General features: G+C 65.7%; 2 protein-coding genes across 6 annotated transcripts; one reads left to right on the top strand and one right to left on the bottom strand.

The window, feature by feature from the left end:
- The first annotated feature begins 1,531 nt into the window (after nucleotides 1-1,531).
- On the top strand, nucleotides 1,532-2,629 carry PHLDA2 (pleckstrin homology like domain family A member 2). The gene is made up of 2 exons (XM_043452134.1): nucleotides 1,532-2,063; nucleotides 2,322-2,629. The coding sequence occupies exon 1, from the start codon at nucleotides 1,612-1,614 to the stop codon at nucleotides 2,050-2,052; it is 441 nt and encodes a 146-aa protein (XP_043308069.1). The 5' UTR covers nucleotides 1,532-1,611; the 3' UTR covers nucleotides 2,053-2,063; nucleotides 2,322-2,629.
- Nucleotides 2,630-4,655: 2,026 nt separating this feature from the next.
- Nucleotides 4,656-25,589, bottom strand: SLC22A18 (solute carrier family 22 member 18). Of its 5 annotated transcripts, none has more exons than XM_043452122.1 (11): nucleotides 25,575-25,589; nucleotides 22,812-22,983; nucleotides 20,947-21,044; nucleotides 19,887-20,047; nucleotides 19,377-19,509; nucleotides 12,932-13,050; nucleotides 12,476-12,583; nucleotides 11,472-11,572; nucleotides 7,166-7,267; nucleotides 6,848-6,968; nucleotides 4,656-4,888 (listed from the first exon to the last, which is right to left on the bottom strand). In XM_043452122.1, the coding sequence occupies exons 2-11, from the start codon at nucleotides 22,953-22,955 to the stop codon at nucleotides 4,701-4,703; spliced, it is 1,275 nt and encodes a 424-aa protein (XP_043308057.1). In that variant the 5' UTR covers nucleotides 22,956-22,983; nucleotides 25,575-25,589; the 3' UTR covers nucleotides 4,656-4,700. The 5 variants fall into 5 exon arrangements, with proteins under 5 accessions (XP_043308057.1, XP_043308055.1, XP_043308056.1 ...); XM_043452120.1 differs by lacking the exon at nucleotides 25,575-25,589 and adding an exon at nucleotides 24,215-24,358; XM_043452121.1 differs by lacking the exon at nucleotides 25,575-25,589 and adding an exon at nucleotides 24,215-24,341 and having other exon boundaries at nucleotides 22,812-22,980.
- Between the last annotated feature and the right edge of the window lie 280 nt (nucleotides 25,590-25,869).

Below are 25,869 nucleotides of genomic sequence, written 5' to 3'. Positions count from 1 at the left end.
CTGCCCACAGCCTGACCAGCGGTCCCTGTGCTTGCTCTCTGCTCCCTTCCACCGGCCAGAATCCTGGGCCCAACCCCACTTCTCAGCTGCCCTGCCCTTCCACACCCCTGTCCATCCGCTCAGGCCTGGCCTGAGCCACCCATCTGAGCCAGCCAGTGGCGCCCCTTATTCCTCACGGTGACCCTGCAGGGCCCGCGCTGGGACCAGGAGGCGGAGCCAGGGCAGGTGGCGGAGGGCCGGCTGGCTCAGGGTGGGCCTGCGCCCAGGAGGTCCCACATTTGGCTTCATGCTCTGCCTTTGCTGCCTTGAAAAGGTTATTAATCCTTTTTGAACCAGAGTACCTGCGTTTCCACTTTGCACCAGGAGGTGGGGTGGCTGTCACACCCAACAGGACTCAGCTCACCTTGCTCCCTTCGCTTGGCAGTACCTGCCCAGGTCATAGCCAGGTAGGCTGTTTTGAAAGTGGGGGCCCTGGAGCAGGTGGGGCCCCCACAGATCAGATCCCCTCTGTCGGCTGGACCCCCACACCTGGGAGCCGGCAGGAGCTAGCAATCACTTCCTGCTCCTGTTAAACCCTTTAAAGGAGGAGGGTAAATAAGACTAGTCTGGCTGGCAGGCCATGATTCGGCCACCCCCACCCCAGCCCAGGCCGACCCCCTCCCCGGGGAGGCACCAACCCCTTTCCCGCCCCCTAGACTACCAGGCCCCCCTGGCAGGTCCCCGTGTGTCCTCCCTCCCCCGACAGTGGAGAGGCCTGGAGGGCCTGGGAGGAGGGCTGACCCAGGAAGGGAGCTGGAGCAGCCTCACCTGCCCTCACGCTTACTGGACACTGCGGGGAGCTGTTCTAGCACTTTCCGCGGGTTGCCAAATCTAACAAGTGGCTGTGGTCTCTTAACAGGAGTGAAAACTGAAGCTCCTGACACCTGCTCTCCCGCTGGCCCGAACCAAGGAGGAGAGGGCCGGCGGGCGGCAAGGTGGGAGATCAGCCCGGCTGGGGAAGAGCCCCTGGAGGGTCTCCCCAGGAGGGACCCCCGGACGTGGGAGGAATGGGGCGACCGCTGCCTATGCCCCACGAGCCCTGCGCTGGGTGTCGGGGCGCCTGGAAGGTGGGGGTCTGGGCCCCGCCATCAACCCTCCCCAGACCGGGCTCCGGGCCGGCCCGGGCTGCGGGCGCTTGCCGGGGTCTCCCGGGCAGTGAGTCACAGCGGGCAGAGCGGGCCGCCGCTCATTCCTCCGTGGGGCCGGCGTCCGGGGCGGCATGAGGCCCCTCCGTCGCCCCACCGGGCTGGGGGGTTGCTGGAGCGCCGGGGAATTGAGGGAGAGGGGCGCAGGCTGCAGACACGTGGACTGGGATGACCTCGGGTGGCCCGGGGCTAGGATGCCTTGTGCAGGCCCGGGGCTACCGCGGCGGGTGGGGCGGGGGCCGGGGAGGGGGAGGACGGCGGGGGGCGGGGCCGTGAGGGGGCGTGCCCGGGGTGGGGGGGGGGCGGGGCGCGCCAGGCGCGGACCCTATAAAACCGGCTCCCACGCCGCCAGAGCACCAGAGCGCTTTGCTCATCCTGCCATCCATCGCTCGAGCGTCGTCTCCCTCCAACCGCCAAGCTGGCCAACATGAGGAGCTCCGGAGAGGTGCTGAGAGAAGGCGAGCTGGAGAAGCGAAGCGACAGCCTGTTCCAGGTGTGGAAGAAGAAGCGCGGCGTGCTCACCACCGACCGCCTGAGGCTGTTCCCCACCGGCCCGGGCGCGCGCCCCAAGGAGCTCCGTTTCCACTCCATCCTCAAGGTGGACTGCGTGGAGCGCACCGGCAAGTACGTCTACTTCACCATCGTCACCACCGACCGCAAGGAGATCGACTTCCGCTGCGCGGGCGAGAGCTACTGGAACGCGTCCATCACGCTGGCGCTCATCGACTTTCAGAACCGCCGCGCCCTGCAGGACTTCCGCAGCCGCCGCGAGCGCGCTGCGGCCGCCGCCGCCGCTGCTGCTGCGGCCGCCGCCGCAGACGCCGCCGCGGAGCAGGAGCCCGAGCCCGAGCCGGCCGGCCAGTCCTAAGCCCCGCCGCGGTGAGTGCCTGCCGCCCGCTCGCCGGCTGCACGCGGTCCTGGGGGAGGATGGTTTCGATCTCGGACGTCGGGGGGGAGGTCCTGCCCCGTCTAGGTGTCGAGAGGGGACTGGGTGCCGCGCCGTCGCGGCGCGCCTGGGGCGCGCGGCAGGAGATGTCACTTGCATCTTCCGTGTAGGGGCCTCGGGTGTAGGCTGGACCCCGGCTGGCTCAGCCCCCAGGCTCGGGCACAGCTCCCTGAATCCTTCTCTCTCCACAGGACCATGCGGGCCGCACCGTCGGGAGCCCAGAAGATGCCCAGGGAGACGGGAGCCCAGAAGATGCCCAGGGAGACGGGAGCCCCGACAGCACCACTTGCTGACTATGGCAAGCATCTAGCCGGTGCTGCTCCACTTCACACACAATGACCTGCCCAAGCTGATTCACTGAGCCTCACCGAGCCCCCTGCGTGGGCTATTAGTTGTCTATGTATTTTTGTCAATGGTACCCACATATCCAAATCATCCATCTTAACATTTGTATTTCACCACCATTCCAAATAAATAGCTCGATTCTTCTCTTTCCTATCAGCCAGTGTGTGATGCAGTGAACTTTCTGTGGGAGGGGAGACGGTGGTCCCTTCAGTGGGTGTCGTTGGGGGGAGTGGCCACCCCAGGTGTCGGAAGGGCAAGGAAACGCGCTTTGAGTGCGCACGGTCATCTGCCAGACCCTGGTCACCCTCTCCCGAGGTGGGGGAGTGCTCTCCGGGGGCCCTGGCTCACTCCGGGTGTGAATGGGGAGGCCGGGACCCTGCTTGCTGACCAACTGGCCCTGTGCGGCCCGTGTGTCTCTCCATCCGAGCGGCTCTTGTGTGCCTGACCCTAGCTGCCCCTCCTGCCCCCTCTTGCTCACCTGCCCATCCCTGAAAGGAAGCCCGCAGGCCTCTGACTGCCCACCTGCTGCTCCCCTCTTAACCCCACCCCGGGCTGGACCAGCTGTCAGGCCCTGCTGGCCCATACCTGACGTGTGGGGCCAGCGAGGCGGCCAGTGCTTCTGGGCAAACGGGAGAGTGGTCTGCGCCCTGGGCAGGAGGCTGAGGGCGCCGAGGGGCCTGGGATGTGTCATCAGGAGGGAGGCCTGAGATCCCTGACCAGAGAGCAACTTCCACCCTTCCAACTCCAGAAGTGGGGTGTCCAGGGTTGCCCCCCAAGCCTTGGGATGGGGAGGGGAGATGTGTCCCTCCACCTAGAAGTTCTGTTGGTGATGAAGAAGCCAAGGATGGAAGAACAAGATGGGACAGCGATCCTGGCCTGGCTAGGGCACCTTCATGTCACCTTTGTGGCTGGAGGGAGCCAGGTGTGGGGGTGGGAGACGCCGAGGTTGGGGGAATGAAGGGCCGCAACTGGGCCTTAATGTCAGTCTTACCCTGAACTGGGGTGGGGGCCACTGTCACAAGACTCCTGACTCACTGGGTCACCGGGGTCAGGCTTGGGAGGTGGGGCAGTCCTGCTGGGAGGCTGGGTGCTGGGTCCAGAGAAGAAACCGTTCCTGCGGTGAATGTTTTCCTCCACAACAACACTCTGAGGCCCCAGGGCAAATGGGAGGGGGCTCTTTCAGAGAGGAGAGGCCAGCTCCAGGGCCCCCACTGACCCAGGGGCACCTCCATCCTGCACTACCCTGGAGATCTCTCCCGCCAGAGCCTCACCAGAGTGGATGACGGAAGTCAGAGAGTGAGGCCCCGGTGCCTCACCAGTTCTGGTGGGGCTCACGGGGGGTGGGGTGGGGGGTGGGGTTGGGGTCTGACTGAGCACTGGGGCTGGGAGTGTGTGTGTGTGCGCATGTGTGTGTATGCCTGTGTGTGTGTGTGAGAGCGAGAGTGTGCACGCGTGTGGATCTCGGCTCTCGGAGGTTCCTCCAGGAGGGGCCATGGAATATTCCAAGTTTAATAGCTTCTGTTAAAAGTAGCCTGTGGGGGAAGGGTGGCCTTCCTGGTCTCAAGGGCATCTGCAGACACCCAACAAGGTTGTCCTCTCCACGCTGGTTCTCGGCACAGCAGCTGGCAGGCCTCACTGTGTCTGATGCCCCTTCGCCATGGGACTTGGGCTGGAGGTGGGGGGCGGCGGAGGAACGGCTCATCGGTTCTCAAGCCTGGAGGCCTGGCTCTCTACCCGTTGGGCTCCCCAACATGAAACGAGGGTTCTCTTTGACCTCTCCCCAGGCCTCAAATGCTTGACCTTTTAAAAACGACCCTGTCCTCTTTCTGTTCCCCAGTGGAAGCAACTTCAAGGGCTATGGAGGGTGTGCAGGCAGCGTGTGCTTGGCAAGGGGTCGGCGTTGGGGCCGCGGGTGAGCAGAGAGCACCCTGTCTCTGGGGACGTGGGCAGAGTCGTCTGGACGGCAGCAAGAAGGACTCCTTGCTGGCCTGGGTGGTGGACTCCAGGGCCGGGACCCACCTCATGCTGGGGTGCTCTTGGGCGATTCTTCTCTCCCTGGACCCCTGGGGCCCAGCTGCAGGCCCTATCCTCCAGGAAGCCCTCCAGCCTCCAAAGCTGCACCCCACCCCCTCATTAGAGTCCCTGTCCAGCAGGCAGGCGCCTTCAGAAACCAGGCTGCGAAAGGTCCCGAGGGAGTTTATTGCCAGTCTGCCTGGGAGCCAACGTCACTGGGCTTTGTCCATCTTCCAGGGCACAGGCTGCCTCCAGAGGACCAGGAGGACGACTAAGTTGACGGCAAACTGCACGTGGCCGAAGACGGGGACCCCGAAGCTGCGATACAGGAGGCCGCCCAGGGTGGGCCCCAGGGTCCGGGTCAGCGGCTGCACAGAGGCGCAGAGGCCCAGCATGGCTCCTGCAGCGGGGGGAGGGCGCGTCAAGTCAGGCCTGGCCGGTCCCTGAGCATCACTGCCCCGGCGGCCCACGTCCTCGACACGGCCCGGGCCTCCCTGTCCCCCCGTCCACCGCTCCGCGCCCCAGCTCGCTCCACCTGGCCTGCCTGCCCGTCTGCTCCCCGCAGGCCACACGTGGGGAGCGCTGTGGCCTCTGGATGTGGTGCCTCTGCCCTGCTCCCGAGAGCTCCCAAGCACAGGAGGAGCCTGGGAACAGGGCCCCGGGTCGTGGGCCAGCTGCCACCCCTCCCCGCCTGCCAGAGACACAGCACCCCAGCCCAGCCTGGCCCAGAACCGGGGAGGCTCCGTGTGGGCGCTGGGCTGGGGTGTGACATGGGCCACGATACACTCCAGGGCCCCCCCGTGACCTTTACTGCCCTTGAGTGGACTGGAGGGAACACCCCCACAGGGCGGGGGAGGAGGTTCAGGTGCTCAGAGGGCGCCCCCTTCTTTGCACCCGCTCCCCAGGCTCACCTAGCTGCCTGCACCCCTTCTACCTGACCCCCCATCTTTGCCCTCCCCTTGTCAGCTGTGCCCTATGCGGGCCGCCCTGGGACCTCAGAGGTCCTGGGGTCCTCAGAGGCTCCTATCCGGGGCTGGAAAGCCCCGCCCTCGTGGACCAGGTGGGCGTGGCCTGGCGAGGCCCCGCCCAGGCTCAGGGCCCGAATTGGGGGAATTTCAGAGTAGCCCCTCCCACCGCCCACAGGCCCTGCAGACACCAGGGAGCAATTACCGCCCCCTCTGCGGTCTCCAGTTCCCAGGCTGGCGCTGGGAACCGGCTCTGACTCCTTCCAAGCTGAGGGGAGGTGCCCCTGGCACCTGGGTCTGCTCCTCTCGCTTCCTTGCAGGCCCTGCCCTCATCTCTGCGGGTCTTCCCCTCCTTCCTCCTCCTGGCCTCTGGGCAGAGCCGTCTCACTGCCTCCAGGAAGCCCTCTAGGACCAGTCTAGCCTCCCAAGACCACAGAGTCGCAGATCTAGGGAGCCCTGGGGGTTCCCAAGGCAGCCCTGAGGGGACGCTTTGTCTGGCAGCCTCCCCACTTTCAGCAGGGCCTCTGGATCTGTCTGCCCCTCCCAGACACGCAGGTGGATGGACGGAGGGTCAGCTGGGGCCCTGAGCTCTCTGGCCCTGCTGCTGGGGAGGCCTTTGACCCCAGCCAGCCCACAGGAGCCCCTGGCTTGACCAGCACCATGCGCAAGGCAGTGTGGGAGCGGGAGCCTGGGGAGCATCAGGTCCAGGGACCCCCCGACCAGTCCAGATGGGAAACACCCCAGCCTCCAGAGGGAAGGCAGGCTGCAGAGTGGGAGCTGGGGGTCTGCGTCTGGGGGTGTCTGAGCCCCACTGGGTGGTCCAGGGCCTTCTTAGACTGAGGTTGCTGTGAGCCTTCGGTCACTGGTCCCTCGGGAGTCACCTGTGTGTGCGCGGGCAGGGACCAGGAGGTGTCCCGGCGCTGGCCCCACCCACTCTGGCCTCTGGCCATTCTCTGTGCCTGGCCCTCTTCCTAACCAGCCTCCGCAGCAGCCTTTCTGAGCCTCACCCCACACCCTGGCTCAGCTGGGGCTGGCCTGGGATGTCATCTTTCCTCCCTCTTTCTAGTGAAACCCTGTGCATACTTCAGTCAAGTCAGATGCCACCTCCAGGAAGCCCTCCTCCCTTCCCCCAGGCTGGCCTGGGGCTGATCAGCAGGGCCTGGTGCGGGGTTGGCTGGGTGCGGTGGTGGGCAGGATTCTCACCTGAGCGCTCTTGCGGGCCACCGCCCCCACCCTGCCCACTCAGACCCCTGGCCACCCATCCCACCCAGTGCCCACTGGGTCCCCACTCAGGACAGCTGCTCTGCCCCAAACTGCTCATCAAGCTCCCCAGAGAGCAGGGCCGGGGAGCCCCCCAGGGCCTGCCCTTCACCCGACCCAGGGACCTCACTCACCCGTGTCTGAGGCTGAGACAGCTTTGGTCAGAATGCTGTCAGTGACCACGTTGAGGGCACACAGGCTGAAGACCAGGCCGGGCATCAGGAGGCAGAAGTGGAAGACGTTGGTCATCAGCGCCTGGCGGGAGGCAGGCGGAGGCCACGGTGACCAGGGGGAGTCGTCCATCCCCTGAGGTCCCGCTGAGGTGGTCCTGGGTGGGAGTTGGGGGCAAGGGAGCCCCAGGGCTCAAGTGCAGACGGGGCAGCTGAGGAGGGTCAGGGGAGAGGGCCTGGGCCCCTGCTCTTTGCAGGGATGCCGGGACGGGGGTCTCTCACCATGGCCAGTCCCACGACACTGAAGACCAACACACTGGCCCGGAGCAGGGCTCCCTCAGAGAAGTGGCTGCTCAGCCGCCCGATGACCAGGCCCTGGATGACCTGGGTGAGAGAGAGAGGGCGGAGGTGGGCACGGCCGGGCCTGGGAGGGCGTCTGGGCTGCGGCCGGCTCGGGGGCTTCCCCCGCTACCCACGACCCCTGGGCCCCTGCCACCAGTCCCAGCAGCCAGAAAGCACAGGGTGGAGGGGGGAGCCTGCGGTTCCCACGACGGCCCCAAGGTTCTGGGGAGACGGGGCCTGCAGCCTGGGGGGTCTCACACACGTGCACACACATGCACCCGCCCACACACACACATGTTCCACATCCAGAAATAATTGCATCTCTGCCATCTCAGGTGTGATGAAAGTGAAAGTGTTAGTCGCTCCGTCGTGTCTGACTCTTTGCCACCCCATGGACTGTAGCCTGCCCCAGGATCCTCCCTCCATGGATTCTCCAGGCAAGAATACTCGAGTGGGTTGCCATTTCCTTCTTCAGGGGATCTTCCGGATCCAGGGATCACACCTGGGCCTCCTGCATTGCAGGCAGATTCTTTCCCGTCTGAGCCACCAGGGAAACCCTGAAAGGGCTGGCTAACTCCTGACAGGGATGGGGGAGGCCGTGACTACAGGGTGGAAAGCTCACAGTGTGGCCCTGAGTCCAGCCCTGGGGAGCCGCCCCCCCCCCAACCCGCGTGCCCTGGCCCACCACCACATCTCTCTGCTCACTCTTGGCCGTCTGGTTTGGGAGCTGGGAGCTGCCACAAATGGGGAGGCTGGGGCACACGGGGGCGGGGGGGGGGCAGGGGGCCGGACTGGGACGTGAGCCCAGGGCCCTGGGGGCCATGTGGGGTCCTCCAGCAGCTGGCCCAATCGAGGCCTGGCCCTGGCAGCAGGTGCCTTGGCCACCACCTACTGGGGCCAGGGGGCCGCCACTCCCATGACGACCGGGTGAACTGAGGCCTGGGGTCCCAGAGTGGGGTGGGGTGGAGCCCAGGCTGGTGGGCTTGTCCTGAGCCTGGGCGGGAGAGGAAGGGGCCACAGGCTCCCCGAGAGACCCCCCACTGTTGCTCAGCCCTCCACCTCCAGCTCCGCCCTCCTTGTCCCCCACTTCCCCCCACCAGCTCAGCCCCAGGGTCAGCCAGCCAGGGGCTGGGTTAAGGTTCAGCTCCCCTTCCTGCCCTCCGCTCCTCCCCATGGGGGTGGGAGGAAAAGCCCAGAGCGGGGACACCCTTGACACCTGGGATGTGACTCAGAGGACAAGCCCAGCCCACAGGCTGTTCCCAGGCCGAGGTGAGGCTCCCTAGATGGTCCCTGCCTCTTCCACCAGGCAGGCAGGAAGTGCCCAGGGGAACCGTGAGTTTGGAGCAGCGCCCACTGGAGCTGGGGGTCAGCACCCCGGGCTGGGCTGTGTGACCCAGGGTAGGGGCGGGTCCAGCCCCGTGGACCAGGAGGGAACACTGTCCTTGCCGCCTGCCTGGCATCATGAAACTGTCTCAAACCACAACCACGGGTGTCCTTAAAAAAAAAAAAATCCCACTTTCACACTTGCTTATCTTCATTTTGTTTGTTTAAAGGGAAGATCTACTTGACAAGTTTCTTTTAGTACTTGACACCCCAGAGGAAATCAACAAACCAGGAGAGAGACTGAAATCTGTCTCCACTCTTCATATGGACCCGAGACCAGGACTCTGATGGGCTGGGAGTCAGCTCTCCGTTTTGCCATTAACTTAAAAAAAAGCCTCAGCTTTCTTGCCTTCCAGCTTCTTACATGAAACCAGAGTTAGTGAACTAGTAACTAGAGTTAGTCAGAAATTTCACTTTCTCCCAATCCTCCCACCTGGAGACCCTGTCCGCTCACCTGGCTGCCCTGGCCCGAGGGGCTGCTGCCTCCCCCAAGGTCACAGGCTCCCAGTCCCGCTGCCCACCCCTGCTCTAACGCAGCCTAGGGGCGGGGGCAGCCAGCTGGTAAGACCACACCCGGCCTCCACAAGGCCCCACCCACAGCGAGTACATCTGAATAAATCCAGGTCCTTCTTGGCTTTGCGGCCCGGCCCACCCCCGATGCAGGCCTTCAGAGCACACTCCTCTCCCCTCCGGCCGGGCCGGCCGAGCCGCCCCAGGGCCTCTGCACCGCAGACCCTCCTTGCATGCGGCTCTCTCGCTCCGGGCCTCTCCCTGGGCCGGGGGAGAGCCCCCAGCCAGCTGGCCGCCCCACCGAAGCAGCAATCTCTGCCCTGACAAGGGCCCTGATTCTCCTTCCGGGTTTTGTCTCCCCTGACCCACCAGACGCCTAGGTGGTGGGGGCTTGTCTCTGTTCCTCCCGCAGGACAGAAGCTCCATCCCTGCAGTGGCCTAAGGCTCAGTGGGGGACCCTCCCAAGAGGGTCCTCGAGGGACAGAGGGCAGCAAACCCCCCACCCCTCACCACAGGGAGGAGAGTGAGTGCCATCCCTTCCAGGTTAGGACAACCTGGGCTGCCCTCATTGAGACCCCCAACCCCAAGGACCCCCACACATAGGGAGCTGGGGATGCGGTGAGCCCCTTGGGTGGGGCAGGACGTGCTTTGCCAGGGCAGCTTCAGCAGCGGTGGGTTCTCCTCCCCGGACCCCCGGTGACCAGCCCTACCCTGGGTGGGATGGAGGTGACCAAGGCCCTCTCTACAGACACGGCGCAGGGCCTCAGCTGCCCCCACCTTCACCTGCTGGACTGCAGGTCTGAGGCCCAGCACCCAGCCACTCTGCAGGCTCTCCCCTCCCCAGCCCCCTCTTCTTGCTGGGCCTGTGGGAGGGTCCCCAGGTCACACCCAGGCTCCCCATGTGTCCACCCCATCATCACAGGTGCCAGGGCCCCGGGCCCATCTCGGCAGGCCCACCCTCACCCCGTGCCAGGCTCGAGGCTAGCAGGGTCGGTCCCTGGGGGTCTCAAGGGGTCTGCCGGCTTCAGCCAGGGCCTAGTCTCGGTCCCTCCCTGAGCCCAGGACGAGCTCAGGGCCCCGGTGGGCTGGGAGCAGCTCTTCATTCTACTTATTTAAAATATATATTTAAAAAATTTTTAATTTAAAAAACCATTATTTATTTATTTTTGGCCGCAACACACACCTGCGCGGGATCTCAGCTCCCCCACCCAAGGACCCAACCTGCGCCCCTAGAGCGGAAGCGGGGGTTCCTAACCACTGGACCGTCAGGGGCGTCCCGGGGGTGGCCGTTTAGAACAAGGCTCCAGCGGCCCCCAGTTCACAGCATCCATGTTATTGTTGTTTTCTGTTTATCTATTTTCCCCACCAGGCTGGTACTTCCCAGCCCACGCAGCTAGGCCCACGGCGGGGTGGGGGCCGGCCCCTCCCCGGAACGGCTATTTCAGTCCAGGGTCCAGCCCAGCCCCGGGCCCAGAGGCTAGGGCAGCAGATGGCCTGGAGGTGCTGGGACCGCCACCCGCTTCCGGAGAGGTTCAGCGCTCACTCCGCCACCCGCCAGATCCCAGAATAGCCCCTCCCGCGCGCCGGCTGTCAGGCAGACGTCCCGGGGGGCGGCAGGCACGTCGCCACCTGTCCCCGCCACGGTCACACCGCCGGTGGGCAGGCGTGGGACATGCAGAGCCCGGCCCTTCTCCTTGTCACGCGCCCCCCACGGGGGCCGGCTACCCCCGCCCCCTGGCCGGCCTGGCACTGCCGGTACCCAGGTGGATGCTGGGAGGCCATGGGCCTCTGACGTGTTTCCTGATGGGAAGTTGAGGGCTTGCCAGCCCCCTCAAAGCTGGATGGACAAAGCTCCCCTCTCCCCTCTCAGATGGGACCCCCCGGGCAGATGGATGGGCAGAGAGTGCATGTGTGTGCATGCTAAGTCGCCTCAGTTGTGTCCGACTCTGTGCAACCCTGTGGACCAGAGCCGGCCAGGCTCCCCTGTCCACAGGATTTCCCGGGCAAGGATACTGGAGTGGGTTGCCATGCCCTCCTCCAGGGGATCTGCCCGATTTAGAGGTCAAGCCCGCATCTCTTACACCTCCTGCGTTGGCAAGCGGGTCCTTTACCGTTAGTGACATAGGGAGGCTCGGGCAGAGAGGGCACGCATGTGCAGACCCAGGTGTGGGGACTGTGAGCAGGGAGAGCGGGGGACAAGCCGGAAGCTAAGGTGCGGACGGAACACCCGAGAGGTGGGCGTGCAGGACGGCTCCCCCGCTGCTCAGAAACCGGGGGGGGGGTGGTCTGCGAGGCCCTGGGACCCTGGGAGTGCCGGGAGCCCACCCGCCCAGCGCGTCCGGCACCCACTCACCATCTGGAGGATCCCGAAGAAGGACATGAGGTAGCCGGCCTGGGCGGCCTCCAGCTGGAAGAAGTCCATGGAGATGATGGAGAACATGACCATGAAGAGCCCTGGGCGGGCGGGGGGTCAGGGGTCAGGGGTCAGGGCTGTGCAGCCATGCCCCTCTGCACCCCCTGACAGCTGGCCCGCCGGGGCACCAGGGGCCCAGCCACGGTGACCGTCTCAGGGAGGACCAACGCCAGCCTTCCCCAAGGTCCTCCCTGGCGGTCTGCCCCACGGGGCTGCCATGGGCTGTGAGTGAGAAGGTGCCTGGCGTTGCCCTTGCCCAGGGTGGGCAGAGCCCAAGGCCGTCTGGAGGGGTGAGGGGATGGCAGACCGGGGGGCCCCAGGCAGGCAAGGTGGGAGGATTTGGCCCCAGAACTGAGGTTGATGATCTGGGTTCCCATCACCTGTCCCCCTGAGCATCCTGGGGGCAGGTGAGCTGGGAGGGTTCCCCAATGGCAAGGATGGGGCGTTTCTGCAGAGGACGGGTTAACCCTTTAGCACCCATGTGGGAACGCCTGTCAGCCAGGCCTCACAGGTGTTCTCTGCAAGGCTCCTGGGTTGGAGGCCCTCCGACGCAGGCTCTGAGGGGTCACTCCTGGGCCTGACTGTGCTCAGGGACGCCGTCAGGTCTCCCGAGAAGGGATGCAGGGGTGGGTGGAGTGTGTGTTCCCCTGCAGACGCAGTCTTCTCCCCGACTGTCCCGAGAGGCCTCGGAAGCCGCTGGGCAGGGCAGTGAGAGCTTTTATAAAGCAGGGGTGACTGGGGCCTGAGGCCAGGGGGAGACCCGCCGTCTGTCCTCCTCCTGGCCCAGGCGGCCAGGCCTGCACCAACCAGTGGGCCGTGCCCTCCCTGGGACGGGTGTGGGCCTGGGGCCCGGGGAGGCTTGGAGCACGAGAGGCCGGACAGAGGGAAGGCGGTTCTCCCGGCGGACCCCCCAGAACTCCCGGCCACCCCAGCCCTGGACTCACCTATGGGGAAGCCGCAGATAACCTTGACCAGGAACACCGGCAGGACGCCCGGCTGCAGCAGCAGGCGGGTGATGGCCTTCAGGTCAAACACGCTGGCCTTGGGTTTCCCTGGGGCACGCGGAGGGTTTGTCAGCCCACCGGACAGTGGCTGGATGCCCCCAGCCCCGCGGGCCCATTGCCCAGGGCACAGCCCCTGCCGCCACGGCTGCCCTGGCTCGCCGTGGTCTTGGCAAAGTGTCCCTGAAGGGAGGGCTGGGCTGGGGGTGAGCGGGGCCCCAGGTCCAGGGTGTTGGCTGCTGGGGTCGGAGGGCTCACACCTCACACTGGCTGCATCCTGAGGGGGCGTACCTGGGGTGTATAGCTGGCCAGGTGTGTCTGGCAGGGTGCACCCGGCGGGGCGTCCCAGCTGGGACACACCTTGTGTGCATCTGGACCAGGGTACCTCCCGGGGCTCACCTGGCGGGCTGGGCTGGGCGTGGGCGCCGGCCCCCTTGGTGCTGGCTGGGATGCAGGTGACGCTGAGGAGGGCTCCCAGGAGGGTGATCACGAGGGCCGCAATGAGCGGACACTGGATCCTGGAGGCGGCACTCGCGGTCACACAGGGCTGAGGCCCCAGGGCACGCGGACCCACTGCCCCTTCAGCCGCTCTTCAGCTCTGACGGCTTGCTCTCAGCTCACACCGCACCCCTCACGCCTCCCCAGGCTTCAGTCTGGAGGGCAGGACATGGACCCTCAGGGCACATTCATTAGGGGACAGTGAAGGAACAGACCCTTCCGTCCCTGCGGTCTCTGAGGGTGGGCAGCCGTGGGGGCGGGATGCTGAGCCCCAGAGGGGCGGGGGCAGGGGCCTGGAGTGGGCGGCCACGGTCCTGGGGATGCATGGCTCCTGGCCTGTTGAGGGGTGAGAAAGCTCCCGAAGAACAGGGGTGCTGTGAGCCCTGGGAGCCATGTTTGGGGAACAGGACCCAGCAAGGGGGATGCCCCCCAGACTCCCCCAGACACTCTTGGCAGGGCCAAGGGTGCCGCCCCTGCTGGGGAGCAGGACACCGAGGCTCCCGGGGGAAAGACCCAGTCCCCAGAGCCCTCCGGCCCCTGTCCTGGTGGGACTGGAGGGGCCGCCTGGCGTGGAGGCTGAGAAGGGTGCCAGGTAGCACCGGGGCTGGGGCACCAGGAGCGGCTGGAGAGACTGACCCCGCTGTGCCCTGTGGGCCGGGGCCTGGCTTTGAGTCTCAGCCCCACGCGCCCACATGGAAGGCTATGGGACCCCCGCCTCCCACGGGCCCACCTGTGTCTGGGGGCCGTCAGCCCTCCCTGCCCTCCTGGGGGAGGACAGGCCCGCACTTAGTGGGTCTCAGGATCCCCCACTTCCAGGAGGGGCTTGGGCAGACTGGGCTGCAGGGTGGGGGGCCTTTGGCCCCCTAAAGACCCAGGACACAGCCCTCAGGGCTCCTGCCCGCCTGCCCGCGCTCCCACCAAGGCCGTGACTCAGACTCTCCCCTCGGCTTTCACTTTTGAGGCCATGCTTCCCCTCCGTGGGTCAGCACAGGGACACTCAGCCTGTGATCCCCCGGACCAGACGGCGGGCCTCGGCCTACCGCGCCAGGCAGGCCGTCCATGTCAGCCGGGAGCCAGTGCACTGCGGACTGGCCCTTACGACTGCCACCATCTCCTCCTGAAGGCGAGAGGAGAGAAACAGAAGCTTCTTACTGAGCCAGGCCGTGTGGACCTCCAGGCGTGGTCACGGCAGAACACCCTGCCCCTCCACAGCAGAGAAAACTCTTATGCATCCTGCAAGGGCCCTCTCTGAGAGGCTCTGCCCTCCTCCACAGCAGGTACCCTGTCCCCTGAGAAGGGCTTGCTCTACTCCAGGGCCATTATCTGCCCCCCAGGATTGGGGGGCCTGGGTGGGACCCTCCGCTGAGACCCCCGTGGGCCAGACTGTGGCCCAAATGGATGACAGCTGTCCTGGCCCAGACTCCGTCAGTGTCCTCAGACAGGGCAGCCACGAGCTGCCCCTGACTCTCCTCGGACTTCAAAGAGAGGACTCTCTCGCCCCAACTCCAGCACAGGTGCACACACGTGCCCACACGTGCACACGCGTGCACATCTTCACACGCACAGCTCCCCGGGGAGCCCCGGGGAGGACAGGAATCTCCTCCACATGGGATCAGGGAAGCCCGTGGGGACGCCACACCAGAGTGGCTGGGCCCCGGCCGCCCTCATTCCTGGGCCGGAACCTGCCGGGGCTCATGCCGCTGGTCAGGGCTGCAGCGGGCCCTGAACCCCGCCCCTCCCCACAGGCCCGTCTCTGGCCCCCCAGCCGATGCCCACTGCCCAGGATGTGGAACGTTTGGGCTTTCTGGCTGCCCGGGTTCCCGACCAATGGACGTGCCCATTGGTAGGAAGGGTCAGAGGACCCTGGGACCCCCCGGGAGGGATGTGGCCAGGTTTGGACCCCACAGTCCCCTCCCCCAGACAGCAGGGACACCCCAGCCCCGGTAGCCAGAGAGAAGGGCCTTTTCTTCAGGACTGTGGCCTCCAAGGCCCACACGTCACTGCTCAGGCCTGCCCGGGCAAGGACAAAACCAGCATTCTTTGCCGGAGGCCCCGGAAATGTGTTCGAGCAGAGACGGCTACTTAGATGGTTATTTTGGGAGGCAAGTGACGAGTGTGGGGTGGGTGGTGGGGAGCCAGGCCCCTTCTCTGGGGGTTCTCTCCTGTCGCGTGTGGGGCGGCCTGTGAACTGGAAGGCCCGGGGAGTTGGGGCGTCCTTCTGCACGCACAGCACTCTCCGACTCCCCCGGACAAGACGGCAGAAAGGAGAGTGAGGACAGGAGGAAACTGCCCACGGTGGGGGGCTTCTCTGTGGGGACGCCCTCCTGCCTCCTGCCCCCACTTGCTGCTGCTCTGCCTTCCAAGACACAACCTGGGAGCCCCCCCCCAGTCAGCGCACCCCCGAGGCTGCCTCCAGCCCGGGCACCTCTGGGGTGCAGCTCAGGCAGGTGGGGCTCTGGGCCGTCTGTCCCCTGGCTCACTGGACCGTTTCTACTTAATGCAAACTGGGTGTGGGCCGTGAGGGCCATGAGGCAGGCAGGTTTGCACGTCTTTGTCCACTCACTCGCTCTTATTTTCGGTCGGATGGGTTGACGGGAGACTGAACAGACAGACCCTAGAGACCCTCGAAGGCCCTGGGTTGGACCCAGGGTACTGAGTCCTCTGTCCCTTCTCGGTGGCTAGCTTGCTGGGTGATCACCTTTCCTCAGATGCCAGTGAGGGCTGGGCTCCAGGCGGCCACCCTCCCAGGGCGCCTGCTTCCCGCCGGGGGATGCCTCTGGAACCGGCCACGGCTGGCCGCGGCTGCCACAGGCGCCGGTCAAACGTCAGCAGCCACAAACACTGCCTTTCATCCTTATCTCAGGGCCTGGAATCTGCTGATCTGACCTCATCAGGAGGGCAGGAGACCTGTCCACCTGTCCACCTCGTGTGAGCTCTGTGCACGCATCCTCTCTGCCTGACACCATCCGACTCCCGCCGCGCTCTGAGGTGATCACTCCTCGTGAGCCTGGAGCTGCCCTCCCCATCGGCTCTGGGGCTCCCGGGGAGGGGGGGACCGCTCCCGCCAAGGCCCCCCTCAGCGCCTCCCGGCCTGCGCACCCCGGTCCTGTCCCTCCTGGAGGGGCCTGGGGTCAGCTGGGCCCAGCTTCAGGTGGAGCGTGGCTGTGAGGGGCTCCCAGAGTCACCAGCCACCCGTTCTGAGCTTGGGGGGAGAAGCGCCCTGTCCTAGCTGAGCCCTGGCCCACCACACTGTGGGTGAAACCATGTCTGGCAATGGATGCCTTGAGGGGCCAGCCCTGACTCAGCCCCCCTCTGGCTTCGAGTGCTAGAAAATAGCCCTGAAGCCGTGTCTGGCCTCAGCTGTCCCTGTCCAGCCTCTGTGCTCCCCGAGCCTCTGCCCACACAGGTCCCCAGGCAAGTCCCCAGCTCCTTCCGCCTTTGCACGGGCTTTCCTGGAGCCCTGTCCAGCCAACAGGTCTAAGCTGAGGTCCAGCCCCACTAGTTTCAGCCATTCGCGCCCCGTCCGTGGACCCCCGAGGGCCTGGTGCACCAGGCTCCATCAGTAGGGCCTGCACGACCCCCGGGGTTGGGAGGCGACAGGGCCTCGGTGAGCCGGGGCAAGAGGCTATGGAGCAGGCGGCCTGGCTGCCCTGAGTCGCCTCAGAGTCGCTCAGGGCAGCCCCGGTGTCTGCTCATTAACCTCGGGTTTTCACTGGACTGGGAGCCTTCCATCAGCAGAGTGAGGGCTTCCCGTCCCCTCGTCCAGGGGCTGAGGTACAGTCCTGGGGGGACCAGCCTTCCCAGGCCTCCAGATAAGGAGGGGGTTACAGTGACTGAGTCACAGGGCCCTTTGGGCATGGCGTGGGGCTGGGATCGCTTAGCGCCCAGGAAGGCTGGCCAGGGACACTGAACCCAGTCTGGCCTGACCTTTAGGGTCTGTGGCTGGAGGCGCTCCCAGCCCCGGCTTGTATAAGCAGCACCCCCAGGGGGGGTCACCTCTAGGGGGACAGAGCCCTTTGGTGCTGGCCTGCGGGCCCAGTGGTATCTGTGACTGTGGGGCAGCCCCTCAGTGGCCAGAGGAGCAGGGGGTCCTGCGGAGACCCCCCTGCTAAGTCCAGCCTCGGGCCTGGGCTCTGCCCGACCCCACTCTCAGCAGCGCCTGACAGGTGGCCCTTGTCTCTCAAACGCCTGAGCCGATCCACCGGACTCCCCTGCCCAGGACTCAGCTGCGGTGGGCTAGGCAGGCTGGCGCTGCCTGCCCCGGGGGCACACGGCCCCCCGGGGGGAGGAGGTGGTGGAGGCCTCCCCCGGCTGCGAGGTGCCAGGCTGGGGACCCTGAGTCACGGGGCTGCCCCTCACCTGCTGAGTGACTCAGGGCGCAGGTCTGGGTGCTCTGCGGTAGCCAGGCCTCCCAGCCCTGAGCTGCAGGCTGGGCCTAAACCAGTTATTCCAGTAGCTAGCTCAGGGCAGGGGCTGCCAAGGCCACTTCCTCCCTCCACCTGCTCCCTGGTGGTGGGGGGGTGGGGCATGGTTGGGGCCTTTAGGGGCCTTTAGGGCAGGGGGGGCTGGGATGGGCAGGTAGAAACAGCCAGGGAGACCTCACCCCCCACTGCATCAAGGGGGAGGAGGGGTGGGAAAGCGCCTCTGCATCCCGCCTGCCCTTGCCGCGGGCTGTGCTGGGAGGCAGAGCTGGTTGAGGCTAGCAGAGAGGCCGGACAGAGATGGGGAGCCGGCCCCTGCCGTGGGGCGTCGGGGTCCCAGAGGACCCCCCACTTCCCGGGGCCTTGAGGGGATACTGGCTGCTCCACTGGGAGGGGGGTCTTACCTTCTGTGGGACCCCGGTTTCCCCACCCATCAAAGAAAGTGCCTTAGACCTCGGGATGGAACTGGGAAGCTAGTGGAATGCCCTGAAAGGTCAGGGCAGGGATGGAGTGAATTTGGGGGCTTCTGGGAGGGACAGGGAAATGACCGGTATTTCCTGGGTCAGCAGCTATGCTGGGGACAAGGGCAGGTAAAGACAGGAGGGATGGGGGTGGGGGGGCTGGCCCGAGGAGGCCTGTGTGTGTGTGTACTCTGCAAGGTGAGCAAACCTGTCCAGGGCCCAGGGTGGCAGGCGGCCGGGATGGGCGGCGAAGCCCCAGTCCTGGTTCTGATCCTGACCCCCAGGGTCAGCAGGCAGGGCTGCCCCCTACCCCACCTCTCCGCATGCCCCAGGTGCTCCTTCTCACTCACGGCCCCTGACCCTCTCTCGTATCTCCGTGGGCACACAGAGGCCCTCTCTCCTGTCCTGGGCCCATCTCCCAAACCAGGCTCCCATCCACGCTGAGCAGGGAGGGAGGCGGCCCCGGTCTAGGTGGAGTCCGCAGTCGCGGGCGGCGGGTCCCATCCTTGACCCTCACGCCTGGACACCCCCCCTGAATCTCATCTCTTTGGGTCTTCCAGGCGGCTTTTCTTAATCCCAGGCTTCTAACACCAAGTGCTGGGCCCCAGCCCTCCTCTGGAGCAGTTCCCAGGGCTTAGAAACCCCCCACTTGAGAGCACGGCCCCGTTCTCCTCCAGCTCAGACCCCCCGCTCAGCCCACTCGGGAACTCCTTCATGCGTCTACCGGGCACCAGACTCACCCTGGTGGGGACCCAACTCCTGCGGGTAGCCCAGGTAGCAGGGACCTCAGCGAGGCCCACGGCTCCACCAGACCCAGCCCGAGTCCACGCACGGCCCTGTGTTCACACTTACACTACAGCCATCAGCAAAACCAAGCCAGATCCCGCCACTGCCCTCTGCCCACCACGGCCGCCCCTGGTCCAGCCGCCATTCTCTCCCGCCTGGATCGGGTCAGTCCCCACCTCTGGTCTCCCTGCCGTGGCACCAGCCCCCACAATCTCGACACAGCATCCAGGTCACCCCCTGCCCCTGCTTGAGGGCTCCACGGCCTGACGCGCTGCCCACCCCCGCTCGGTCCTCGCCAGCCTCACAGGCAGTCTCCCGTCCCCCATGTCCTCTTTGCCTCCCGGATGTCCTCCCGCCTGACATTTGAGGAATCCATGTGCTGTACGGGTGTTCATTTCAACTGGGCACTCGCTGGTCTAAGCCTTTCGGACTCCGCCCACCGCATAGGCCACGCCCCCAGATGCCCACGCCCACCCGGAGGTTCCAGCCGGCTCCCCTCCCGTGGACCCACCTGGTCAGGGTGCCCATGGGGAAACCCAGGCCCGGAGAGGCGGCGGGGCCGGGCTGAGGGCCTGGGCGGCACAGAGCCGTCTCGTCCTTGTTCGTTCGGCCTGGTACCCACACGCCGCCTGGCTGGCCAGCCCCAACCCCAGCCGGGCCAGTGCCCTGGACACTCACCCGCACGAGCTGCTCAGGGTTCCACCGAGCAGGGGGCCGAAGATGAGACCGACGCCGAAGCACAGGCCCAGCCGGCCCAGCGCCGCGGGCCGCTCCTCAGGTGTGGACAGGTCTGCGATGACCATCTGGGCAGCTGGCGGGTGGGACGCGAGCTGAGCGGCGCAGACCCCTCATGGAGCCCAGGCCACGCCTCCCCACTGCACCCCGCTCCCTACAGGCCACGCCCGGACGCCCCATCTCTCCTCGGACCTGCCCCTTCCCTGTCACCCCCCACGTCACCAGCTGCACCCAGACTTGTCCCCAGGCCGCGTGCTCCCCACCCCCTCCTCCCAGAACCGTGGAGGCACAGCCTATCCCGTACATCACCCCTCCATCCGCGGCCAGGGCCCCTGGGGATGGCGTCCGCCCCGCCCCCGGCTCAGGCCACGCCCACACGAAGCCCCGCCCCCCACCCCTGACAGTCCAGCCCTGGACCCCGGCAACTGGGACCTGTTGCCGAGGGCGCCCTACCTGGCAGCGTGTGCATGAGTGCACCCGGCAGGCGCGAGGCGAAGAGCAGGGCCACGCCCGGCAGGGCCGGGATGCAGGCGGCTGCGAGGAGCAGGTAGAGGGCGGACGAGGCCAGGAAGGACAGCGTGAAGGCTGCCCGCGCCCCATGCTGGTCTGCGAACCTGGGAGGCCCACACCCATGACCCTCACCGGCAGGAGGCAGGGGTGCCCCTCTTCTGCCCCACACCCGCCCCTCCGGACGGCCAGGGAGCTGGGCCGCAGAGGGGTCCAGGTGCTGTGTGGGTGCAGGAGGGCCCGGGTCCCCGCCTCCCTCCTCATGGGGCCTGTTTCTCCACCCTTCCCATGCGGCAGTCTTCAGTGACCTTGGGGGGTCTGACCCACTTGGTCACTCCTGCTTCTAGTAAATAACTTGTGGGATGCAAAGGGGCTGAGGGCGTGTGCATGCTTTACAGAAAGCTCTTCCCGGGCTCAAGTGGGGAACATCCCCCACCCCCAGGACCCCTGCTCTGTCCCGTGTTACTGGGTCTGGAGCCCCTTCGCTCCCATGGAGTGAGTCAGATCTGACTCCTGCCATGCTGATCTGTCCACGGCAGGGTTTGCAGGAGGGTGAGGCCAGCGCCCCCAGAGCATGAAGACTAGTGGGAGTCCCAGTCCCCAGAATTCTCTTTTCCAGAAAAGTTGCTGGTGGAACCCCCCAGCTCAGCAGGGCAGGGCATTTATGGCCACGAGAGCCTCACCAGTTACATCCTCTCTCCAGCCACAAACCAGAATTAGTGGCGGTTATGGGTCGGGACACCCTGGGAGCAGGGACTTAACCCAGCACTAAAGGGACAAAATTTGAGCAAGCTCCAGGAGATGGTGAAGGTCGAAAAGAGTCAGATCCGACTGAGCCACGGAACAACAAAGGGTCAAAGTTCATCCGTGCCTCAGGGGCTGCCATCCCTCTAGCGTGGCCCTGTGTGAGGTCTGGGAACCTGGTGTCACCCAGGCCGTGACCTCCCAGGGGCAGGCCTGGGTCATCATGGGATGAGGGCCCCCAGACTTCCCCACCCCCCCGTACCTGCCGAACACAGGTCCGCCCAGCAGCTGCAGCACCCCAAACATAGTCTGCTGGTAGCCAAAGGTGACGGAATCCAGGCCCAGCCTCCGGGACAGGTACTGAAACACATGAGAGGTCGCTGGGAGGGGCCTGGAAGGACCCCAGCACCTGCGATCCGGGGCCCTTGGTGGGAAGGGGGAGGAAGGGTAGCTCTGAGCAGGGAATCCTCTGTGAGGGAAATGAGGGTCTGACTCTGACTGCTCCACGATGCATCTGGGGTGACCTGTGACCCTGGACTCAGCTGCTTATATCGTAGCAGGGAGCCTGACAGGACCTCTGGGTCCAGGCTCAAGGGACTCAGAACTTGGTGAAGGCAGCTGCTGGCCCCCTTCCTTTCTCCAGGACACACCTCGAATGTGTGAGGGCAGAGCCCATTTTGCCCTGGCTCAGCACTCGATGTCTAAAAGCCCCTGGACCTCAGCACGTTCAGAACTGACTCCCGGATTTCCTCTGAGACCAGCTCCTGCTGCTGCTTCCACCCTTGGAGTCCCCGCAGCCCCTCCTGGCTTCGGCACCTTCTCCCCTCCAGCACTGGTCCCACGGCTGCCCCAGGGCCTTTGCACTGGCCAGCCCACTCCCACGTCTCCTTTAAGGCTTTGTACAGGGTCGCCTTCTTGGGGAGGCCCTACTGACCCCAAACCCGCCACACTCCTCAGCACCCCCAGGACCCCTCCTGCAGCACAATCTAACGACACATTGTTCACTGTTGGTGGGTGTCACCTATGCTCAGGACCACCAGCGGTGGGGTGCCCGTGGTCTAGTCCGCCTTGTGCTCTGCGGTATTCTGAGCTCTGAGGACAGGCGCTCAGAATACCTGCGAGCATTTGTGGAGCAGACACATGCCCCCCGCCCCCGCCTCCCCGGGAGAGCCAGTGGGAGGGGAGGTGGTGCTGGGAGCCGCTCCATGCCCTGAGTCCTCAAGATTTCATGTTCGCTCATCACTCCGGCCCCGGTTCTCTGAAGGGCAGTGAGTGGGGCACCTGCTCGGGCCCCTTGGCTGCCAAGGAGGGGATGCAGGGCTTGGACCAGCCCGGTGGAGGTGAGCCGGGCTTGGGAGGCAGTGAGCTGGGCTCGCTGTTTGGCCAGGGACCCCTGCCATGGCTGGACTTGTGACAAAGGCCATAGCCCTCCCACCCAGACCCCCAGGCCCAGGCTGCTCATGAGAATCTCCTGGGGAACTTTTAAAAGTGGCCAGTGGCTAGGGCCACGGTCCCACCCAGACCAGGCAGACAAGGACCCCTGGGGCTCCGGTCTTCCAAAGTCCACTGGGAGCTGCTGCCCCAGGAGGCCGAGTCCCAGCAGGCCAGCTGCACACGGGGGTATGGAATGAACAGACAGGAGCGCACGGGGGAGGATGACGGGCGGGTGGGCACCAGCGAGCCACGGGGGCCGCAGGAACCCAGGGGCTGCTGGGGGCCAGGCAGAGTCCAGACCAGGGCAGGCAGCAGAGAACCAGCCGGATTAGTCCTGCCCTCATATCCTCGCTGGGGAGACAGAAGCGATCCAAGACCATGACATGCAGTGCGGGGTGTGGGCAAGCCTCACGAGGCCGGACCACTGAGCGGGACTAGGAAGTGAGCCGCGCGGGTGTTGGGCTGGTGGGTGAAGAGGGCCAAGGCCCCAAGCTGGGGCGGGAGCATCAGAGCCCAGGACTTGCTGATGGGGGGGGCCCAGAGGCACAGTCCCCGGGTGCCTCAACTGGCTTAGCTCCAGTGCAGCAAGGGGCCCCCAGCGAGAGGAGAGCAGCATCAGGTCGGACCGCGGGCCCCGCCGGAGCGGGAAGGAAGGTGAAGGGGCGGGCCGGGCGGCCTGGGGAAGGTACTCACTGGCATGATAGAGAACTGCATGAAGAGGCAGGTGAGCTCCAGGGCTGCCAGCACGTACGTGAGCAGCACGACCCCCGAGCGGCCCAGGGCGCCCCTCCCGCTGGAGGCCTGGTCCTGGCCCCCGGGGGCCCCGACTTTCTGCATGCTGGGCAGGTGTTGCTGGGAGACCCTGCTGGGATAAGAATGGGAGGCTGCAGGAACGGGCAGGGAGCAAAAGTCCTCCCGAGCTGGGCGAGGGTGCTGAGTCATGGGGCGGGAGGCGGGCGGCACCCAGAAGGCCCAGGGGAGAGGTCGGGGTGCTGGACTCTCAGCAGGGCTCTCCAGACTCCTGCTGGCGAGTGACCTTGGGCCGGTCTTGCTCTTGGAGATCAAGTGTCCCTCCCCTGGGCACATGGCCACCATGGAACCAGCGTGGGCTGGGCTCAGGGCCTGACTTTGAGATGGAACCGAGGCCAGAGTGGTCACTGACCGCGTCTCAGGTAGGTGGCTCCCGTGTGTGGTGTGTGTGGTGTGTGTGTGTGGTGTGTGTGTGTGTGGTGTGTGGTGTGTGTGTGTGGTGTGTGTGGTGTGTGTGTGTGTGTGTGTGTGTGTGTGTGTGTGTGTGGTGTGTGGTGTGGTGTGTGTGTGTGTGTGTGGTGGTGTGTGTGGTGTGTGTGGTGTGTGTGTGTGGTGTGTGTGTGTGTGTGTGTGTGTGTGTGTGTGTGTGTGTGTGTGTGTGTGTGTGTGTGTGGTGTGTGTGTGGTGTGTGTGGGGTGTGTGGTGTGGTGTGTGTGTGTGGTGTGTGTGGGGTATGTGGTGTGGTGTGTGTGGTGTGTGTGTGTGGTGTGTGTGTGTGTGTGTGGTGTGTGTGGGGTGTGTGGTGTGGTGTGTGTGTGTGTGTGGTGTGTGTGTGGTGTGTGGGGGGTGTGTGTGTGTGTGTGTGTGTGTGTGTGTGTGTGTCGGGCGGGTCTTTAGGCCCACAGGGTCCTGCTTCCGCTGCCCCATGGAGCGCTTCTCAGCAGACGGCCTAGTTTGCCCAGCTCCTCCACCAGGCCAGAGGGACTTTTGGAGCACCTGGGGGTGGGCTGGAGAGGCAGCTCAGCCTTCCAGGCCCCCCAGGCAGGGTAGCCAGGCCCTGTCTGCTCCCCACACCCCCTCACCTGCTGTAGCCAGACTCTGCGGTTCCATGAAGGCCTCCACCAAGTTTTGCCAAATGAACACCCAGCTGTACAGTTGGGCCCAAGGGTAGCCTTCAGAATGCAGAGCCGGGGGCGGGGAGGGGGTGTGACATCAAGGAGGGCCCTGGGGCTGTGCCCAGACTTCCCATCCCGGGTGCGGGGAACTTGCAGGGAGCGGGGCAGAGGGTGAGAGGGGCAGGTCCCAGGGGCACCTGGCTGGCAGGGGTGCTGCAGGGAGCTCAGTACCTGCCTTCCCAGGGATAGGCTTGGGCACCGTCCTGGCGAGGTGAGCCCTCGTGGGGTGAGCTTCTGCCTGCCTGCCCTTCCGGGGCTGGGCTCAGGCCCCCGCCCACTCAGGGTGCCCTGGGACACCTGCCCTCCCGGGGTAATTCCCCGCCCCGCCAACCGGGACACCCCGCCCCCGCCCGCGACCTCCGCGCTCTCATTGGCCGAGCCCGACACACCCCCGGCGAGCACCGCTCCGCCCCATGGCCCCGGACCTGCCCCCTCCGGCTTTTCTCCCGGGTCTGCGGGGGGCAGGCGGGAGCTCAGACCGCTGGAGCAGCTCTGGGTATCCAGTCTGGGTTTCGGGTGCGCAGGATGGGGCGGAGGGAGGCAGGACAGGGGCTGCGATGAAGGATGGGACGGGAAGAGGTGCCAGGAGACGGAGGGGGAGGGCAATGCCTGGCTCGCCCCCTGGGTGGGGTCTGCAGAGAGCCAGAGCGGGGCAGGGAGACAGATGCTTCCTGGGAGCCGCTCTTGGACCCACGTTCCCCGCAGTTACTGAGATGCCGGTTCTCCCTCCTTAAACACTGTGGCTCACCCACCAGCCTGGTCAGGGCCATCAGAATCCCAAGGTATGCAGGTCCACCTGGCTTCAAGCTGTCCTTCCGGGGGACTAGCTAGTGCCCCCTTGCAGTCACCCAGAGCCCCTGATGGAGCCCCGGGGAGCACACAGACTCCCTCTCGGGTCACAGTTTCCCAGATAAATGAGCAGAGGCCCACGCAGGACTCTGCTGCCCTCGACCTGCCTGCAGCTCAGAGCCAGGCCAACGTCAAAATCAATGTCCCCTCCACCGTGCGTTACCCTCAGCTCAGGCCGCTCTCGAACTGCCGGGACCAGGAGCCTGAGACAGGTGGGGCAGGCGGCCCAGGAGCCCTCTCTGCCTCTGTGTGTGTGTGGGCGTGTGTGTGTGTGAGTGCTCAGTTGTGTCCTTGTGACCCCATGGACAGTAGCCTGCCAGGCCCCTCTGTCCATGGGATTCTCCAGGCATGAACACTGGAGTGGGTTGCCATGCCCTCCTCCAGGGGATCTTCCCGACCCAGGGATGGAACCCACATCACCTGTGTCTCCCACACTGCAGGCGGGCTTCTTACCGCTGTACCGCCTGGGAAGCCACAGTGCCCGAGGAGACAGGCCAAAGTCTGGAAGTTAGCGTGGAGTCGGGGGAGATCCAGGCCTGCTGAGAGGCCTTTCTGGGAGCGGCAAGAGGGCCCTCAGGCCTCAGGCCAAGTGGCTCACGCCCTCTCTCCCAGAGTGGGCCTGTGATGGTGGCAGACTTGAGTCCAAAGGCAAGGGGCGGGCAGGAAGGGGCTGCTCACTCACCTCTCCCTTCCTCCTGCGGCACACGGGACCCACGGGTGGCCCAGGGCTGGCTGGAGCAGAGGCAATCAGATCCAGCCTGAGTATTCGTCACAATAGGCTCTGTGGGCAGGGAGCTTCCTGGTCCCGAGGGAGCTGGGAAATCCTTTCACTTCGCTGGGCAACTGCACTTCCTTGGACCTCCTCCCCAGCCCCGGAGCAGTCACAGCCTCCCAGCCGGGTCTGAGCGGGGCTGGGGAGGAGGGCTTCTCAGAGGAGGTGACACCTCTGCAGAGTCCTAAGGATGAGCTGGAGGTGC

The sequence above is a fragment of the Cervus canadensis genome, chromosome 29 (genome assembly GCF_019320065.1).
Source record: "Cervus canadensis isolate Bull #8, Minnesota chromosome 29, ASM1932006v1, whole genome shotgun sequence".
Classification (NCBI taxonomy): Eukaryota; Metazoa; Chordata; class Mammalia; order Artiodactyla; family Cervidae; genus Cervus; species Cervus canadensis.
The sequence above is the reverse complement of the archived record's forward strand: the minus strand, read 5'-3'. Positions and strand labels throughout refer to the sequence as shown.

Bases quoted from the DNA above. Each gene is read 5' to 3' on its own strand.
- PHLDA2 (XM_043452134.1), top strand. From the start codon at position 1,612: ATGAGGAGCTCCGGAGAGGTGCTGAGAGAAGGCGAGCTGGAGAAGCGA.
- SLC22A18 (XM_043452119.1), bottom strand. From the start codon at position 23,213: ATGGTGGCCATGTGCCCAGGGGAGGGACACTTGATCTCCAAGAGCAAG. The intron at 21,045-22,811 runs GTGAGTACCTTC...CATGTGTTTCAG, and splicing joins TGCAGTTCTCTATCATGCCA to TACCTGTCCCGGAGGCTGGG. The intron at 6,969-7,165 runs GTGAGAGACCCC...GCCTCCCGCCAG, and splicing joins GTGTCGTGGGACTGGCCATG to GCGCTGATGACCAACGTCTT.